At 37.8% G+C, this 20,818-nt stretch overlaps 1 protein-coding gene across 2 annotated transcripts; it reads right to left on the bottom strand.

Moving 5' to 3' along the window:
• Window positions 1–15,144: 15,144 nt before the first annotated feature.
• On the bottom strand, window positions 15,145–16,417 carry LOC121802953 (protein SOB FIVE-LIKE 5-like). 2 transcript variants are annotated; one of them, XM_042202649.1, is made up of 5 exons: window positions 16,325–16,417; window positions 15,823–16,166; window positions 15,688–15,729; window positions 15,557–15,617; window positions 15,145–15,405 (listed from the first exon to the last, which is right to left on the bottom strand). In XM_042202649.1, exons 2-5 carry the CDS (start codon window positions 16,162–16,164, stop codon window positions 15,377–15,379), a joined length of 474 nt encoding a protein of 157 aa, XP_042058583.1. In that variant the 5' UTR covers window positions 16,165–16,166; window positions 16,325–16,417; the 3' UTR covers window positions 15,145–15,376. The 2 variants fall into 2 exon arrangements, with proteins under 2 accessions (XP_042058583.1, XP_042058584.1); XM_042202650.1 differs by lacking the exons at window positions 15,688–15,729; window positions 16,325–16,417 and having other exon boundaries at window positions 15,823–16,284.
• Between the last annotated feature and the right edge of the window lie 4,401 nt (window positions 16,418–20,818).

A 20,818-nucleotide genomic window follows, 5' to 3' on the forward strand; every position in this document is an offset into this window, starting at 1 on the left:
CTGACCATGCAGCGATTAAGTATCTGATTGCCAAGAAGGAATCCAAACCACGCTTGATCCGATGGGTACTCTTGTTACAAGAATTTGATTGGGAGGTGGAAGATAAGAGAGGAGTCGAGAACAAGGTGGCAGACCATTTGAGCAGAATAATGCAAGATGGAAACGGTGACGAAGTGCATGATAAATTTCTAGAGGAACATATGTGTGAGGTGATTTTTGCGCCCAGAAAAATTGATTGGGAAGAAGTGTTCAAACTTACTGGTCAGAATGATACAGCAAAAGGGAAAGAGAAGGTAGGGCAAGAGCCATGGTATGCGGACCTGGCCAACTACCTAGTAACTGGAGAGCTTCCAGAAGTACCGAGTGTTACCAAAGCCCAAAGAATGAAGATCAAGAGTGAAGCAAAATACTACTTTTGGGACGACCCCTATCTGTGGAGAGTAGGGTCCGATCAAGTGATAAGGAGGTGCATTCCTGACTGGGAGCAGCGGGATGTTTTAACCCACTGCCATTCGTTAGCATGTGGAGGGCACTTCGGGTCCAAGAAGACGGCAAGGAAGATTCTGGATAGCGGCTTTTACTGGCCAACTCTCAACAAAGATGCGTACGAGTTCTGCAGGAGCTGTGAGCGTTGCCAACTGACCGGTGGAATATCTGCCCGGGATGAAATGCCGCAGGTACCCATAATAGTTTGCGAGCTATTCGACATATGGGGAATGGACTTCATGGGTCCGTTTCCTTTATCCTATGGGAATCTGTATATCCTAGTTGCTGTAGACTACGTCTCCAAATGGGTAGAAGCCAAGGCCACAAGCACGTGTGAAGCCAAGGAGGTGGCCAAGTTCTTAAAGAGTCATATCTTCAGCCGATTCGGTGTGCCCAGGGCGATCATATCCGATCAAGGTACGCACTTCTGTAACCGTACAATTGAATCCTTGATGAAAAAGTACGGTGTGCACCATAGACTATCCAGCCCTTACCATCCGCAAGCAAATGGTCAAGCGGAGATTTCTAACCGCGAGATAAAGAAAATTTTGGAGAAGACTGTGAACACTTCTAGGAAGGATTGGAGTGTAAGGTTAGAGGATGCTCTCTGGGCTTATCGAACAGCCTACAAAACCCCCATAGGCATGTCCCCTTACCGGATTGTTTTTGGGAAGATGTGCCACTTACCGGTTGGGATCGAGCATCGAGCATACTGGGCAGTACAGAAAGTGAATATGGATGCTACAGCCTGTGAAGAGGAAAGGAAGCTGCAACTACAGGAGCTTGAGGAACTTAGATTGGAGTCATTCGACTCAGCCATGTGGTACAAAGAGCGAACTAAATTGTGGCATGATCGAAATCTGAGAACTAAGGAGCTCCATGTTGGCCAGAAAGTACTACTCTTCCAGTCAAGAATGAAGCTTATGCCAGGGAAACTCAAGTCCAAATGGACAGGACCTTACATCATAACTGCACTCCGATCTAATGGGGTAGTGGAAATTTCAGGGAGTTTTTCTAACTCTGAACCTTTCATAGTAAATGGACATAGGTTGAAAATATTCAGGGATAATAGCGAGGTGGGTGTAGTGGATGAAATTCCACTACAACCATTTACATTGGTTTCATACTGATAGGAATTTGGAATTCCACGTGGCTAGTTCCTTTAGAGAATAATCTTTGCATATACTGGCCAAGTAGAATTCTAAATTGCCTATTGTAAATTTTGTAAATACGTAGTCTTTGCATGTCAGAGAATTTCTAAGAAAATCCAAAAATATTTTCGGGCCTTAAATTAAAATTGGAGCGCGAATGGACCAAGAGATTACCTATTTTGTGCTACTTCAATTTTTATCTAAATTCCCATTTGAATTATTTCCTTAATTAAGTATAGAGGGGAATTATGCTAAGGACGAAACTTTAATTGAGGCTTATGCAGCTTTTGCAGGGTGGCAGCGGCTGGAATGGCGTGGAGCAGAGAGAGGAGACACGCTAGCCAATCAGGGGCCAGCATTCCTAACCGCCTTTCATCCTAAGCGTTGCGACCGGCAACCGTTGATAGCCGGTTGAAACCACCTGCAACAGCTCCCTCTCATCCAAATTAAACCAACCGTCCCAACCCTTCTCCCTCACAAACCCTGATTTTCAAATTTCCTTTCAAGAGATACTCTCCCATACTCTCTCAGAGAGCGTAAATCACAAACCATCATTTCCATTCTCTTCCAGAAATCAAAACCCAAATCCCCTCTAACAATCACCACTGGAACCATGGGAAAGAAAAGAGTCGTGAGAAAAGCCGACAACCCTTCAACCCGTCGAGGAGAAAATCCCAACCCACAACCACCGCGGGAAGAACCACCGCCAAACCCGCAACCGTCAGAACCAAACCAGCATGACGCACCGAGTAACCGTGGAGGCCAGGATGATGGACCGCAAGAGCCAGAGACAGAGGAAGCTGAGGTGCCGGCAGAGGCTGAGGAGCTGGCAAAGGATGATGCGGACCGAGCTGAGACGGAGAAGGACCAGTCGAAGGAACAACCTGCACCACCTGCACCGCGAAGGAGCAGACGACACCGATAAGACCACCCCCCACGACCAGTTAGTTTTCTTTTTAATTTTTCAGTTTTTTTTAGCTTTCCGTATTTTTTTTGTCTTGGTTTTTGTTTAGGTGGTATAATCTGTGTTTGTTCGCAAACCCCCATTCATAACACTTAGCCTATTTAATAGTCTAAGTGTGAGAAGTATAGGGTTTGTTTCTTTAGAGCATGATTTCTGTGTTCTCTTGTTTTTGTTTTTCGTACGCATGTTGACTCACACTTAGTCCATTGTATGGCCTAAGTGTGAGGAGTTTTTATTCGTGTTTGTGTTCGTTGGTTTTTGTTTAGGTGTTTAGTTTGTTGTTTCTAGTTGCTATTTTGTTGTATGTGTGCCCGCCTTACTGGCCATTACCTTTTCCACTTCACAGCCTTATCTGAGGGCAGACACTTGTGAAGTAGGAGGGGGGACGCAATGGCCAGTAGGATGTATGTATATATGTGTAGTCTTTTTGTTTGTGTTTTTTTTTTGTTAGGTCTAGTTTTTTATGTTGTGTGTTGATTGGGCTTAAAACTCAACCGTCTTGAGCTGACGGTGAGGGGAATTGAGGGAGATAGGACATGCTGGAAAACCGAAACCATCCCTATTAGTACCTCCTAGTCAGGATAGATGATGTGAGTATGAGAGAAAAGCCCATACTTAGAGCCGAACACGTAAGCCCTCTAAAATGTGAGTTATAAGCCTTAAAGTGGAACCACTTTCCACATATATTGAAAAGAAAGAGAGGCTGCCACAATTTGCCTAGGGTGAAGTGACCATGGGTAGCAAATACTGAAGGCAGTAGGAAATCCCCCCTAAAAAAAAACCCCACATTTAGAACTTTTTTTTTCTTAACCTTTTATACCCAGATAAATACCCCTGGCCCTTGGGACTGTGTGAAGGGCAATGAAACAAATGGAGCTTACTGGCCAGGAAGAGGTGCAAAAAAGCAGAGACCAGCTGGACTAGAAAGTTAGAAGAAAATCGACCAGGGAGTCATCCCCAGTCCAAGAAAAAAAAGAAGAAGAAGAAGAAGGAATAAGAGTGGCGAAGCCACGAAAAAAAAGGAGAAAATGAAGAAAATGGTCAGAAAGATTTGACCACAAAAAAATGAATGAAGGAATAAGGGTGTCGAAGCCACAAAGATGCTACTGACCAGTTGGAGACCAAAGCCAGAAGCGCCAACTAAGAAAAGCAACTGATCAGAAGCCTGATACACACAGTCCCCCCCCCCCCCCCCCGCATCAATAAAATAGAAATTTTGAACCTTAGAGCCTTAGGAACATCCACCCAAAACATTACAAGCCAAAAGCCCCGTTACAAGCCTATAAGTCCTTTAGTAGTTGTTCGTGAGATCTAAGTCCGAAGCAACTGTGGTTGAGCATAATGAGAGAATGCAGTCCTAACATTCCTGGTGAGGTATGAGTGACTGAGTGAACCTACAGTTGGGCCGAGAGTGTGGGCGATCTTGACAAACAGATATACTGATTGGGAGAGAGAGGGGGGATGGCAGAAGTTCAAGGCTGTCTAAGGCCGGATTGCACCTGATCCAGAGGGGAGGGATGGTTGAAAATATAGCCCGCTCTTTGTGTTTTCAGTTTTTTTTTGTGTTTATTTAAGTGTTTCTTTTGCATCATAGTTTAGAGTCTAGGTTAGGTAGAGTCAGTCAGGGGAGTAACCAGGCTAGAATTCGACTTATGTCTTTTGGTTGTTCTTCACGCTTGAGGACAAGCATGTGGTAAGTGTGAGCAGTTTGATAAGTCGTATTCTAGGCCTTTGTTACGGGTCAGTATGATGTGCAAAATTGATTATATCTGCAAAACAGTTGCTCAAAGTGTGCAGGTTAAGTGTTCTAGCCAGTAGGGAAGTTTCGGAATGTTCAGGTGAAAAAGGGCGCCAGCATGATCTCATACTGATCAGTATTCGTGCTGAAACGGCTTGAGATGGAGAAGACGGATAGCTGGGACGGATTACCCACAATTAAGGGCAAAGAAGTCAACTTGCAATGAGGATTTACCCTAAAATCAAGGGTAAGCCTCCCTATAAAAGGAAGCCAAGAAGGAGAGAGAAAAAGAAAAAAAATCCACATTCACTCATTCACCACCATCTTTAGGTAGAGAGTTCTCTCGATAATACCAGTCTTTCAGCCGTGTCCCGCTTCTTGCCTCGCCGCAGCCATGATCACCTGACGCCCAGATGTTCCCAGAGTTCCAGTCATCGTCCGTTCCAGCCAGCAAGACCGTAGCTTAGAGATTCCATCGCCCGGAGTGGCAAAAACACTTTTATTTGCCTTCGCAGTTTAATTTTCCTTGCTTTCCTTACGTTGGATCTTTGTTGCTTTTGGATATTTTCTGCTTTTGAAGTACTTGTTGAAGATCCGAACATGTTTATGCTATGAAGTTGATTTCCGTTTCGTTTATTGTGTTGTTTTCTTTTCCTTCCTTGCCTAGTTAGCTTAGATCTAAAGTTTCTTGGTGTTTTAAGTGCTGAATCTCTCATTTCTGTTTTACGTAGCAAGTTTCTCTAGGATAGTATAAGCCGGTACTGTTTGATTGGGAAGTGGATCGTTGCATGCAAAGCTTAGTTTTAATTTCCGAATCGTTCTTCCATGTTGACCAGTATGCAGAAGTCCAGTTCCAGTGTTTGATTTCGGATTTGATTTCGTAGTTTTAGATCTGTGTTCGCGAGTTGATAATCTGTGTTTTCCGTGTTGAATCTGGAATTGTTATCTGAATTTTGGATGTGTTTGTTGAAGAAGATGGTGTCTATTTCAATTGGAGGGGACCACTTACTTTTTAGATGCTTTTTTGCTTTTGTCCTTCACTTTTAGTTAAGCCCTGTCAGCCTAGTCACCAAACTTCCACTACCCTCTGAATATTCCGTTTAGCCCAAAATAGAAACCCGTACCTTCTAAATATTTTCTGTTACAAAAATGTCTCCCCATTTCACGTACACAGTTACATTCCAGATGTCTTTCATACCGTCTGACCAGTAAAACACCACCTTTAAGTTCTTGCCTAGGTAGAGACTCAACCCAAGCGTGGTAGCTAACCAACCTTTTCAAATATCACCGCGGTAGTTTAAACGCACCATCTCTGTGGGATTCGACCCTTATCACCACTATACTGATCAGTAGGAGTGGGTTGAGGAATCTTTGAAACCAGGGTCTAGGCTTAGTTAGGATCTCTATCCTGACCAGTAGGATATATCCTTGCTTGAACGACACCTACGCACCCCTGGTCCTTTCAAAGGCATGTCGGGCAAGAGACACCGCATTAGAATGCATCTTCGGGAAGACGAGACTCCAATACCGGAGGCTGTTCTACTACAAATCTGAATTGGAACGGACACACCCTGATTCAAGTGTGCACCTACACTATGAGAATTTCAGGGATCCTGAGAGTGTAGGCCCCAGATTCTTGAGGTTTTATTGTTCCTTGGGGCCTTTGAAAAAGGGTTGGATGCGTTTTTTCCTTCCAATTATCTTCCTAGATGCTTGTTTTTTGCGAGGTATGTATAGGGGCCAACTGATGACGGCCATTGGAATTGATCCCAACAACGGTTGGTAGCCTATTGCGTGGGCGGTGACTGAGGCAGAGAGCTACACTCAGTGGAAATGGTTTCTCTCCTACCTAGCCGAGGACCTTCAATTGCATGACAATGCCCCTAGATACGTCTTCATGTCTGATCAGCAAAAGGTATGTGTTATGTGATTTCAACATAACGTTTATACTTCAAATGTGATTTTTGAAATAATTATACATTGTTTGTGATTTGACCTATACATTAATACTTCGATTGTGATTAGAGTTTTTTTACAAGTGTTGATGTTAGCTGCCTGTTATGTTGTGCTATGGGTGTACTTTGATATGACATATTTTTGTACTTATGTACATTATACTTCTTGTTACTTTAATATATATGTGCTAGTGGGTGTTGTGTTGTGTTTCATTTGTAGGGTCTTGCAAAAGCCATTCTTGAGGATTTCCCACAGAACGAGCATCGCTTATGTGTTCAACACATATACAACAACTTCAAGAAGCGACTCATCGGGGAAAATTTTAAAGAAATATTGTGGGAGCTTGCGTCGAGTACAACCAACGAGCAATATGTGGAGCGGATGGATGCGTTGCGGACTATATATCCCCAAGCACATCAATACCTACTCGGTGTTGCTCCAAAAGAAAAATGGGTGAAGGCATATTTCTCCTCACATGTTTGTTGTGATGTTATCCTCAATAATATCTACGAGACCTTCAATTTGAAGATATCAATTACTCGAGAGTTGACCATTATCACCATGTTGGAGGAGATTCGGCCGAGTCAGATGGAGAGGATTCAGATTAGAGGCCAGTGGATCAAGACCTACGATCACGCACTGCCGCCCGTTATCAAAGAGATCATGGATAAGTTGTACGTGAGGGCTTCTTCTTGGAGATCAACATAGAACGGAGAGGATTCGTACCAAGTGTCGGGACCGTCTGCCCAGTATGTAGTCAACATGCGTGAATTTACATGCCCATGCAGATCATGGCAGCTGACTGGGATCCCGTGCACTCATGCAATCGCTACAATCAACAAGAATGGGCAGGATGTATCGAACTACGTCTCCCGTCAATGTCGATGATGTACGAGAATGTCCTCTACCCAATCAATGTGATGGATAATTGGCCCAAGACTTCTACAGTTGGATTTGAATTGGCGCCACCAAGGACAAAGCGACAGCGTGGACGGACGAAGAAACTCAGGCGCGAGGAGCCCTAGGTTCGCCATCATGAGAATGGAACAGAGTCACTAAGGCGGACCTATATACTGAGATGTCGTCGGTGCGGACAAGATGGTCATAACAGGAGAACATGCACCAATGATCCCCGTGTAGATCCCCGGTAACAGGGCAGAGTCGTCCAACTCGGGTCAAAATTAAAAGGTAGTATTCACTACGAATATATGAATTCCCCACCCGTTGGGCGTCTATTTTAATGTTTGTATGTTACAGACCAATCCAGCTCCTTGGGGACGGGGACGGCCTAACACATGGCGGACTAGGGATGAAGCCTCCAACCAGCGACAAAACCAAGAGGTAGTATTCAATATCCATCAATATATTTCATATCTTACCCGTTGGGCATCAATTTGAACGCTTTGTTGTTTGTTGTAGACGAATCCTCCGAGGCCTACCTCACGTCGGACTAGGGCTCATCCGCAGCGCTGTGGCCGTTGCGGGGATCAGGATTGAGTAATCGCGTGGAGCAAGATTGGTAATGTTGGAAAGAATGAGAAGATTGAGTGATGTATAAGTCTAAACAATGGTGTTGGTTTTTGTTAGGGGGCTTCAAGCCTTTTTTTGTCAAACATTATTATGACTATGCTATTATGACTAAGGTTTGTGTATGTATGAATACTCAGAAATATTTTGATGGGTTTTGATGGGCTGTTGTTAACAGCATATGTTATGATATGAATTGGGTATTGCTTATGATATGAATGGGGTATAACTAGTCTATCGCAGTTATTTTGAACTAGCCTGCGTATGGCATTTTAACCTTGTACGTCGTGTGTTATTCCGCACAAACAATTCTACTTTAGTCGTGCTTATAAAAGTCGAGGTAATGATACGTACTTAATTCGTGAGTTATTAAAAGATCAAGTACTTCATTCGTGATTTTGTTTAAAGATCACGTACGTATTGTGTATTTTCATTCAAAGGTGTGGTACTTCATTCGTGATTTTATTAAAGGTGTAGTACTTCATTAGTGATTTTATTAAAGGTGTGGTACTTCAGTAGTGATTTTATTAAAACGTTAACACAAAATTGCGTATTTTCATTACAATTATTGTACGTATTTGTGTATTTTGTATTTTCATTCAAAGGTATTTTCATTCGTGCTTTTATTCACGAATTTTGTATTTTGTATTTTGTATTTTGTATTTTCATTCGTGATTTTATTCAAACGGGTTTATTCAACAAACAAACAACTTTAACACTCCGGTACTGGTAATGATTAAAGGAGAAAAGGAAAGAGTTAACATTACATAAGGAGAATAATTACAACACATAACAACAATATTGCAATCTTCATATTTCGGGACACTTTGGTTGTTTTATCAATTTGTAACTTAAGACTTACGCACTCCTCAGATTTCAAGCTTAATTTTAACTTCAGCTCTTCCCATTCGTCAGTTTTCAAACGCAATTTATCTTCAAGAACACCCTCCGTAATTTTGTTGCATCGGAGTTGTTCTTCAAACTTATCTCGTTCGAGCTTGATTTTTTGAAAGTAAGTGTCTTGACTTGGGAAAAGACCCGCATCAACTCGGCGAAAGAATCTGCAATCATCTTCCTGCATAATTCATTCAAAATCAATGGGATGTCATGTCCGTAATGGAACATTTTCTTTGTGATTGTACCACACCATACCTTCCATATTGGACAGCGATGGTAACGTCGACCAGGATTAGAAGCCATCCTAGATATCACTAGCTCAGCCTCAAGATCATGATTGCAGTTCATAATCTCTGGACGAGGCCAATTCCAATTAAAACTTGACCCGTAAGATTGAGAACTAGAAGAAGAAATTGCAACAAGCATCTAAATTGAAAATTAAAACCCAATACATATTCAAAACTTAAACGCCATTATTTGTGAAATGAAATCCCCAAAAAATTGCACGATACAGCCCAACACGCATAAACCCTAAATTGAATACAACCAAATTTAGCTGCAAAATCCACCGAAAATAAGACCTTACCGATCAGAGTGCAAGTTACCCAAATTGCGATGTCAAACTCAGCTATAGGATGACCGAATGCATGTATGACGGTAGGGAGCACACTCATTAAACGAAAGAAAATGAGAGGATGGATTGAAGAGAGAAAAGATAAATGAATTTCAAATTTCAAACCCTTAAAATAGAGGTAAATACACAGCGTGGAAAATATCAACTATGATTTGACAAAAGTATCTGAGTAAGGTCTGCAAGTCGTGTAGGTGTTGGCAGAGTAGTTCTGCAGGTTGAGGTAATATGTCTGAAATTCCCTTTAAGGCATTTAGGTATTTTGGTCCGAAAATTGGCTAAAAAATAAGATACGTGATTATGTTTAAGGTTAGAATCTTCCGCCGATATTTTTTTTCTTGGGGACCTGCAGTGTCACAAATGGAAATGTAAGTGACTTTTGATGTAGTTCACTGTTAAACAAAAAAACTATGAGGTCATTGACAAATCACAACTCAATTCCAAACTTATAGTCACAAATCACAATGCCACTTTCTACTATTTAATCAACACTACAAATTTCACTCACAATAATACTACTAACAAGGAGTAACACAATTATACTTATTCTGATTTCATCATTTTATTAATTTGTTTATATTATATATTTATTAAATTATAAATTGGAAATAAATAAATAAAAAATACTCGTATGAATTCTAAAAATGCTGAACTACTTAACGTGAAGAAATCAAATCAGGGAATCTTGAGTTGATAAAATAAATTTTATATTAAACTGAATTAGACTTTTTCATGGGGCCTTGGGGATGTATGTATTGGAGTAAGAAAAGCAAAGCATGCAACAATTCGTGCTCTTTCGGCTCGGACCTACTTTTATTACTTTTTTACTCCTTGCTATTACTCAAGAGCACAACACATACATTCATGCTCTTCCGCAAGAACATGCTCAAGGATCCCACCATTCCATTATTTAATTTAATACTTCAATTACTAAAAATACATTAAAATATAAAAATTACATAATTAAATCCTAAAAAATAAAAATTACAAACTTAAAATCCTAAAAAATAAAAAATACATAATTAAAGGCTAAAAAATACCCCCGTGGAATATTAGTTCTCCGGCCCTATCCCTAATGTTTGTCGGAGACCCCGTATCATTGTCAAATGTGAATCAAGTTGCCCGGGAGTCATATTTGACCTATCGGCCAAATTGAGTTGAGCCAAAAGGGTCCACAACGAGTTGGTGGGGGGTTGAGGTGGCACAAAGGGAGCGGGAATGGAGGCGAATGGTGTCGCGGCGCGACGGCGGTTGGCCGTAGCCCTCTTCCTTCCTTGCGACCGGCGTTGGGAACTGCTCGGGCCGGCATCGGGGCTATCCAAGTTAGCTCCGGCAAGCTGGCTAGCCACCTCATCCTCGCTGGCGTCGGAAGGGATACCAACCTCGACCGTTTGCTGGAGGAGCTGGAGGAGGATGATACGCCTCCCTTATACTTCGGATGCACACGCACCTCCTGCCAAGCGCTGAGGTACTTGAACGGTTTGTAATGTTGGGATTGGTAGGTCGTCAAGGCGGCACTGATGATGTCGAGCTCGCTCCTGCCGCTTCCTGCCGACCGCTCTTCCTGGAGGTAAAACCCCTCGAACTTTTGGATTTCTTCGTTGGCTCTGAAGATGGCATTGCGCACCATACTCTTATTGCGCTCGATGGTTCCAGCCGGGCGATTTTCATTGTTCCGGCGAGAGACGTGACACCAAAACCTATCCCCACTTTGGTTCGTGCCTATCTCCGGATCTTCGGAGATAATCAAATAGGCTTTGAATAACTGATCCATCTCATCCGGAGTGTGCGGGGTGCAAACACCACGAGGAGTAGGAGTAGGAGTAGGAAGAGGAGGAGTTTGAGAACCGTCGCTCCCTCCTGATCTGGGTTCGGGTGCCCACCTGTATCACCCTTCGGGAGCATCTTGGTCATTCACCGGGTAAGGCCGATAGCCACCCCTGAACTTGAGAACCTTGGGTTTGAGGAGGGGCCGAGAATTGTGTTTCCGGACTAGGGAATGGTGGTGAGCCGAATCATTCGTGGTTCCAACCGCGGGAGTCGGAGGGGTGATCGTCGGAGCCGGACATTTTTTTTTTGTAAGAGTGAAAGATTGGGAATTGATAAGAGAAGATGAGAGAATTTAGATGAGAATTATGTAGTGTGGTGTGAAATTTTTTATATGGAAGTGGGGGTATTTATAGATAAAAATGTTAATTTTGGGGGAAAAATTGAAAAATAAATTAAAAGTGGAGAGAAAATTGATATAATTTATTGGGATGTAGGAGAATATTTTTTTATTTAAAAAATAATTTTAAAATTAAATTCGATTTTTTCAAAAAAAGAAAAATCGAAAATGCCAACGGCTTTGCCGTTGGCCAATCCCGTGCCGCCACGTCAGCCTGCTCAGCGGTACGGACGTGCTCGATGCATCGAGCAGTGCTGTGGCAGCAAGAGCACAGCGGCGAACAGCACACCACCACTCCAGCGGCACGGACGCCGTCCATCCAGGAGAGCAGCGCTGCTGATGCTCTAAGATTCCATTTCACAGCCAAAACAATGCATTGCTACTATAATTATCATTATTTTTATAAACTACTTTATCTTCTTCTTCTTCTTCTTAATTATTCACTTGGACTTAGTTTTCTTTCGTACCATTGGGATTGATAATAGTAATTTATTTTGATAGAAAATTGAAAAGCCAATTAATTTAAGGGCAGAGCCGCAGAATCCAAACTTAAAGTACTACATAAATTATTGGATTCTGAAATTATTATGAATCGAACATGTCAATTCACACAGCTGGATTTTGATGCTATGTTCTCTCATTTCTTTTGTTTCGATGGTAGGTATATTGGTGTTTGGTTTTGATGAATTAAAGTAAAATTGACTATTAAGAGTATTGTTAAGTTGAATTAAGAAATATCGTTCAATACTCAATTTCATATTAGTATTACGAAGGATTAATCTTAGTTTATAAGCATCGATCTTTCTCGTGATAACAAAAATAATGTTTGGTCAATTCAATTTCAGATAATTTTAGAATAAAATTAGTTATGAATAATCTCACATTTTTTTTTAATTTTCCAAGGACCTGAGTACACGCTTATCCCATTTGATTATTTTAGTTAGCTGCTCGATGCTTCACTTTTATACTACTATACTAGTATAATTTTTTATTTTAATATTTTTTGTCTGAATTTCTTTTTGGTTTGTCTGCATGCAATTAAACTGCACGCGTGTGCAATAATTTTTATTTAATAGTTTAAGAAAATAAAGAACTAGGGAAGAATAATTGGGGCCAAATTCTGGGTTTTATATATAATGTGGACAAATACTTCAATTAAGAAAAAGGGACAAACATTTGACTTAGCAACAAAAACAATGGATAAAGAAAACCTACTATTGGACTTCCACTCAAAAGCATACTAATTTAGTTGATTACAACCGAGACTAATTACTTCCCAAACATCTATGCACATGCCCCTAATATAATCAATTAATCAAATTTTAAATAAGCTAAATTAAGTTAAATGGAAAGGACTACTTTTAATTAGAAATTATAGCTGTAGACCATATATGAGTTAATGACACCTAGATCACAGATGTTGGAGCGCAATTCAGTTGTTATGATGCTATCGCTAGAAAAGATAGAGAATTCAAGTTCCCTAATATCCACGAATATAAATGTGTTCATAATTATGATAGGAGGCCAAAATTATCTTTTTTATATTTCTTTTGTATGAATTTCATTATATTGAGTCGAATGTGCGATCATGTTAAAAATAACCCATAGCATTATTAAAAGGTGAAATAATATATTTTTGATTAGCAAAAAAGATTGTGCGAAATAATGTGATGGATGATCAATGAACCAACGTTGTCACAATGAGTAAAGGCTATTTGTTTGATTCGATTAGAATCATTTTTATAACAGTATATTTAATGCCATCACTATTGGAAAGTGAATTTGAAATTTTTGGATTAGCACAAAATTGTATGGAATCATCAATCATGATGTGATGGATGATAATGAACCAACTCTATGAGAATGTCCAAAAATAAAGGCTATCTGTTTGATTCGAATAGTATCATTTTCATAATAAAAAAGAGATAATTGCAAATTAATGCCATAATTTTAATCTTTTCGCAGTTTTGATACCATCTTTGAAATGTTACAACTACTATAACCAATTTACAATTTGCTGCGGGAACACTCTAAGATTTCCGATTTTTCTCAAGAATTTATGTCAATCACGAATTAGTGAAAGTGAGATCCATATATCAAAATAATAAAAATTAAATCAGATATTTAATCTTGGATCTTCCAGAAAAATATATGAGACTGTTAATAGGTCGAAAGAATATTAAAATTGTCAATTTTCATGGCTATAAAAATATTAAACATTTTATGGGTCGAAAAAAAATACTAAAGGTGTCAAATTACACTATAAAGACGTCTCGCCAGCTATGGTTTAGGCATGTCATGCCACCTCTAAGTGACCAATTTTTTTGGAGATGTTAATTCTCCAAAAATAAAAGGTGGTGATGCCACGTTTCAATCGTCCATTATTAACCCTAATTAAAGCTATATTAAATATGAGGAGACCATATTGATACCAGTCTATTAGTGGTGACAATACTGAAGTACTCAATTAAAATAATTGTGTTTAGTTCATACCATGCCATAGTGATATATATAATACGCTAAAATTATCCATATAACAAATTATTTTGATAGGAAAAAAAGGTTTTGATTCGAAACAAATATAATTGAATGTATCAATTTAGAACTTTTTATCACAATTATGCATATAAAAGCAAGTATCCCTAATACAACTAGAACAAATAATTAAAAAGACTTTCAAGCTTTCTTTATTTAATTCATCTTTCAAATGAATTTGACTACAGTTCGACACACAATTAAACATTGAATTTAGTCCATAACAATTATATATAATAAATATAATACAGACTTATTTTTTGAAGAATGCAATCTCAACAAATTTCAATAATTGCATGAACTTATGGGGATCACAAAATTTCTTTATAGATGTAGGGCTGTCATAAATGGTTGGATGTCCCTTCTGGTGCGAAAAAACAACAAAACTAGAGTTAAAAGAAACACCAAATTTTCATCATGCATTTGTATTTTACAACATATTATATCACCAAATTTATTCACTTTAGTCCACCTCAACTACTTCTTGTCCAGCCTGGCAATTCTTCTACTCACACAAATGCAGCCACTCATAAAAAGACACTAAATTATTTCTGGCAAAATTGACTTATTTAGTGATGTGCTTGTTTTATTAAAATTTTATTTTACAAAAAATTAATGCTAGACTATTCGACGGGTCAAAATCAATTAAAGATATTTATAATTCTGTAACATGTTTAAAATCTTTTTGGCGTCTATCTATCTTTGGATTTAAGTACACGTAATATTTATAGAGCCTTAGTTTTCTCAATAATTTTGTTGAACTATTAAACGATTTAACAAATGACTCCTCGTTTGATTTGTATTGTAGTTTCATCTCTCACACAATCTAGGGTTGAGAACCACATATTCGCAAAAGAACGACCACGTGACTCATAGACAGTGGCTTGTATTAGCTAATAGAAAAGGGAGAGAGGGTGTAGCGATTGCAAGGAACGAACGAGCGTAGAACTCATAGACAATGGCTTGACTAAAAGGACCTACGAGAGTGGTTCGTGGGCCCGAGAACGCGATTCATCACTGCATTAACTCATCCTTTCACAACCACAAATGTTTTGTTTGGAAGAATCATCATTCAAAAAAGGAATAGATTAATTGCATCTTTTCTAAGGTTTTACTCTTTTGAATATTATTTGAAACTTGATTTTTACATTTAAGGGTTGTTCCCTAGTGCATGGACAGGAAGAAATAGGTAGAGGTAGAAAAAGATTAAAAAATGGATTAAAATGAAGATAGATACACAGACAACAATCTTGGAAATTCAGATGTTATCCCCCTTTTTTTCACTTGCTGCAGCAGACCACAAAAATATATTCTCATCCATTTCTCACTGCCTCTTTCTCCCCGTCACACTTCCTGACAAAACCAGAACAAAAATATTATTCTTAAAAATGCATTTTTTTATGAAAATGATTTTCGTTTCTCATGATATCTAGAGGTTATTTGAAATCTATAAATAACAATTCAAATAAATAAAATTATGTGAAAACATCTAATTTTAAGTCACCTGATTTCCCTTTCGTCGATGATTTGAAGAAACCCAAACGCTTCTTCGTTCCCGATTCGCCCTAAATTCATCACCATCGCACAATTCAGCTTCAGCCATGAGAGAAACTAGAGAGAGAGAGAGAGAGGTACCTGAAAATGCGAGGCGGAATCATCATCGGGAGGTACATTGCCCTAGAATTGAGCAACAACGGCGTAAATCAACGAGAAAGAGGGAACGGAATCGCGATCTGATTCCGAAATTGAGGACGGATTAGTTTTGAATACCTGCGAGAAATGGTGGATGGAAGAGCTAGCCGTGTCGTCGAGGCACGGCGTCTGCTTCTGCTTAGGCTCTTTTTTGGCGTCTGCTCTCTTATTCTTCTTATTCGTCTTCTTATCCTCCGCCGCGGTGTAGCTGTAGTAGGCGGCGGAGTGCGGCGGCGGCGGCCCCGACGAGGCGTCCGACACCATGGACTGATCCTCGTCGTCGTCGTCATAGCCGCCTTTGTGTTCATACCTGGTGTAGAAATCTGTGGTGTAGGGATCGGAATTATAGGAGTTTTGATCCAAATACATAGTCCACCCGGATTCGCAGCCGCTGGTGTAATCGGAGGTTGATGCGTTCATCGCTGCAGAGAGAGAGAGAGAGAAGTAAGACTAGTAGTGTAAGAGTTGTTAATTTTACAATTGTTTGTGAGTATATATAATGGAAAGGGAGTATGTGAGACCAAATAAAAGAGACTGAAATCCTAGACTATTTATTTGTCGTTGGCTCTATCCTCTCTACCTCAATATTTTATATATCTGATTCCAGAAGAATCAAACTTGCCAGTTGTCCTGTTCATTGTGGGGAGAGGGAGAGGGACATTAGAGATTAATAGTACTCCACAAAATTAGTAGTAGCAGTAGTATTAGTTAGAGTGAATAATTAAATTATAGTAGTAGTAGTATAAAGTTTGCGTATGGGTGAAGATTGAAGTTTGTGAAGGGGTAGGGGTGTGCATTCGGGTTTCGGTTCGGTTTTTTGCTAAAACCGAACCAAAACCAAAAACCGAATTTAGTTCAAAATCCAAACCGAACCGAACCCGAAAAACTAAAAAATCGAAACCGAAAAATCGAAAACCGAACTTAAAAAACCGAAAAACCCGAACAAAACCGAAAAAAAAACCGAAAAATCTGAAAAAAATAAATATAATATAAATATATATTTATATATGTGTATTTTATTTTATTTTATATATACTAATAGAATATTTATATATAATATAAAATTAATAATACATATAATGTATATTATATAGTAGAATATATTAAAAGAATATATATTATATATAATATAATATATTAAATTAATAGAATATATATATAATTCGGTTTTTCGGTTTTTTTCTTCGCCCGAACCGAACCGAACCGAATCGAAAAACTGAAATTTTTTATTTTTAAAACCGAACCGAACCGAACCGAACCGAAAAACCGAACCGAATTTCAAAATCTCGGTTTGGTTCGGTTCGGATATTCGGTTTCCGGTTTTTTTGCTCACCCCTATGAAGGGTGAAAATTCAGATTGGATATTTGCCCAATCCGATTCTATCAGAAAATATGGAATTTTATGAAACATGAATCCGATCATCCCAATTGTCTGAAAATATGAAATTTTGTGAAATGAATTCGATCATCCTAATTTTCAGAAAATCCAAATCTGAAAATCTGAAATCCGAAAATTCAAAACCCAGACGATATCCAATCCAAAAAATCAAAAAATGCATAATAACATAATACAAATATGAAAATCCAATACAAAAAATCCAACACCAAATTTGAAGATCTAATACCAAATTATGAAACTCTAAAACCAAATACCATTTGAATCTCACACAAACTTTAATCAAAATCAGATCTATTACTCCAATTTTAACATATCTGATCCGAACACTCAATTTTTAAAAAAAAATCCGATCCAAACTGAAAATCCAAAATTAGATTTTCGAATATTGGATATTTTGCTCACCTCTTAGTTGTTGGTTTTGATTGTTGTTGGCATGTTGTGTGGGAAGATATGCAAAATTTAAGTTTCACTAAAATAATTTGCGATTTATATATTTGTATTTCAGTATACTTAATTTTCACTACGGATGCAGATAGTTTACTTTATTACAAATGTTCACACATTCTCACAATGTATACACTGAACCCGAAAGACAATTTTGTAACGAGAAATCAATTTTTTTTAAGAAAAAGGCAACAGAAAAAATAGAAAATAAAATAAACAAAAATTTCAAATTTTGTTTAAATCGATTTGTTTGTTCGTTTGGAATATTTTGCTCCCCTATCATTTTATTACGTTATACAATTACAACCAATACAAATGATTGAATACTACTACTATGTTAGCAAAAACGCGTGAACTCAAAACATGCCATATTTGTGAGAAGCAACGAGAAAAGTCCGTAGCCGTGTAGCTGCCAAACAGTTACATTTCGCACAAAAAGGCCAAGTAAAATGTGACTACTCAATACTCATTCAACTCCAAATTACCACTATTATTCATCTTAATTATATACTCCTTAAATTAATTAATGACCACTGGATTATTATCTTCACTGTCCAACTTTCTGAGGACATGGTGAACTAGTGTTCTTGGAATTAACAAGAAAAGCCAGAATCACAGAGGGAGTAGAGAGGCACAAATTATTCAAAAAGGAATGAACTTTAGCTGTGGTCAGATTCATACACAACAAGAATTAAACATAAAGTACTACAGCAGAATTAGGAAAGCTTTTGATCATTAATTAATTAGACAAACTTTTTGACTGAGTGAATTAGATCACATGTGATACACAAGAAAAAGGGGTCTTGATAAAGTTTGTCTTATTTATTTCCACCAAGAATAGTTTACAAACACACAAACTTTTAATAGTAAAAAGCTCTCTTTATCTCTCTCTCTCTCTCAGATGAATATATATTTGATCTTGTGGTGAATAAATTAAATTAAATTAAATTAAATTAAATGCAGGAATGGCCCATTAAATTTGTGATGTGCAGAAGCCAGCCAAGAGAAAAGGGTACATATGATCATAGGCCCATCATGTGCTTCTGCTAACATGCACAGGTAGGTTATGATAGATACTCTACTACTTCAATTCTTTAACTCATCACACCCACTCCAATTTTACATCCTCTCTACATTCTACTCTTACACTTTTATTTTGTGAGTATCATCCAATTCTCACTAATTTAACTTCATACCTAACATTTTCTTTAGTTACAAACAAAGCACCACCTACTACTGATGGGAGGAAAAATGTCTTGACAATCCTAGCTATTTATACAACCTAATATTCTTGGTATCTTCAATGAAATTTGTCTATATTATTCTTTATTTTTTTAGAGAAAGAGGAGTGGAGAGAATAATGTAAATAATGAATTGCACCCCCCTTTGAATATTATTCATTTCCTGTTAATTGCTTTTGCATTTTGAACTATTAATTAGCTCGCTATTTATCTTGTTAAAATTTTGTCAAAGAAACCAAATTGGACAAAACCCATTCGAAGGAAAAAGAGTAGAATTGCTCATATCAACAACTTATATTAATAAAAAAAGAAAATAAAAAAAATCTCTTATGCTAATTCATTTTCTTCCTAGACATAAATTTAAAAATTGTACGATACTAATTACTACTAATGATTTGAGTGTGAGAACTACTGCATAAAAATTTATTATATGGATATTAATGCATATGTACCTTTGTGAGTCAGCTGGTCCCGAAACGGTAGCCTATTCTCAATTTTGTAATGATCCCCACTAAAATCTTATTTAGTTAAATTTTGCATGTGGTTATATCTTATTCTCTAACCCATTAAAAGTGGCATGTATATTATTTTAGGATGTCCCATTATTAGAAACCTGTTCCATAAAAGAGAAAGGTTCGTGCTTACAAAAAGTTACTAATATCAAGTGAAATTAAACTTTACTATATTGTTTTACTCACAAAATACAATGTTTATACACCACGTATGTTTTAAGCTATGTATAAGTTGCACGTGTCATGGCCTAGTTCATAATTCTTATCTTTCATTGTCATGCATGTGGGCATTATAGGTGAATTATTTGGAGGATTGTGTTTGAATCTTTTCAAAAAATTAGGATGTTTTTGAAAGGCAATAATACAATGATGTCTATGGTTAAAAATCTATATATGCCACTTCAATAAAGATGACGAATTAGTGAAATGACTACTTATTTTAGAAGTTCAATAATCATAAATGTGATTTTTACCAATATTTTTCAAGTTGAGCTTTGCTATTAGTATAATTTTTTTAACCAAGTGTTAGGTTATAACGAATACATGTGGTGGTGAATTACCCACATTATCGAAAAAGAAAACAAGATATTTAGCTTGATTAGATGTTTGAGTGTATCAATTTGAGGGGATCGAATCAATGCAGAACAAGACAAGAGAGGATTTATTGCAATGTCATCACTTGTGTTCATTAAAAAGAGGAGATAAGAATATTGATAATTAAATGCATGATCCAAATCTGATGAAGTAAAAGTTTGCTTGAATATACAGTTGTCAGCATTAGATGGCCTTGCCTCAAAGTTGAATATGGAGTATGGGCTCAAACAAAATACTATACTTACGAATAAATAAAAGATGTGGAAAAAACTGTATAAATGGTCCCTCTTTAAGAACTGTAATGTCAAGTGCAACATCGAATTAGCTTTTAAAGTTCCAATGGTTTCCATTAGATTCCTCCCACAAATAGGAATTTTATATATTTATTTATATGTATATTGTTTTCCATCGTTTTCATTGATTACAATTGACCCAAGAATTAACTAGAACCAAGTCTACATCAATTGACTCCTAAATCCCTATTTTCCACTCTGCATGAGAAGTGTTCTTTCAGTGTAATTTTGTGAAAGTTACTTAACATTTTTATTTAATTTACTATATATATTTTCACCCAAAATACTAAAAACACGTTGTGACCTGTTTAGATCATTAATAACGCATGGTAACATACAACACAAATTTGGTGACAGAGAAACAACAAAATTTACACCCTCACATCTTTCGTGCCTACTCTTAACACCGTATGATTCACGACAAGTGTATGTGCACTATACATCGTGCAAACATTTTGTGCTCATTCAGTGTAATAGAAAAAAACACTTAGTGCTTACGCTTAACTAAATACAAAAACACTTTGTGCGCGAACTCTATGCTTATTGGTTGCAAGAAAATAAATACTAAATGCACATTTTATCTGTCTATAT

This window comes from Salvia splendens, chromosome 5, assembly GCF_004379255.2.
Source record: "Salvia splendens isolate huo1 chromosome 5, SspV2, whole genome shotgun sequence".
In the NCBI taxonomy this organism is placed as follows: Eukaryota; Viridiplantae; Streptophyta; class Magnoliopsida; order Lamiales; family Lamiaceae; genus Salvia; species Salvia splendens.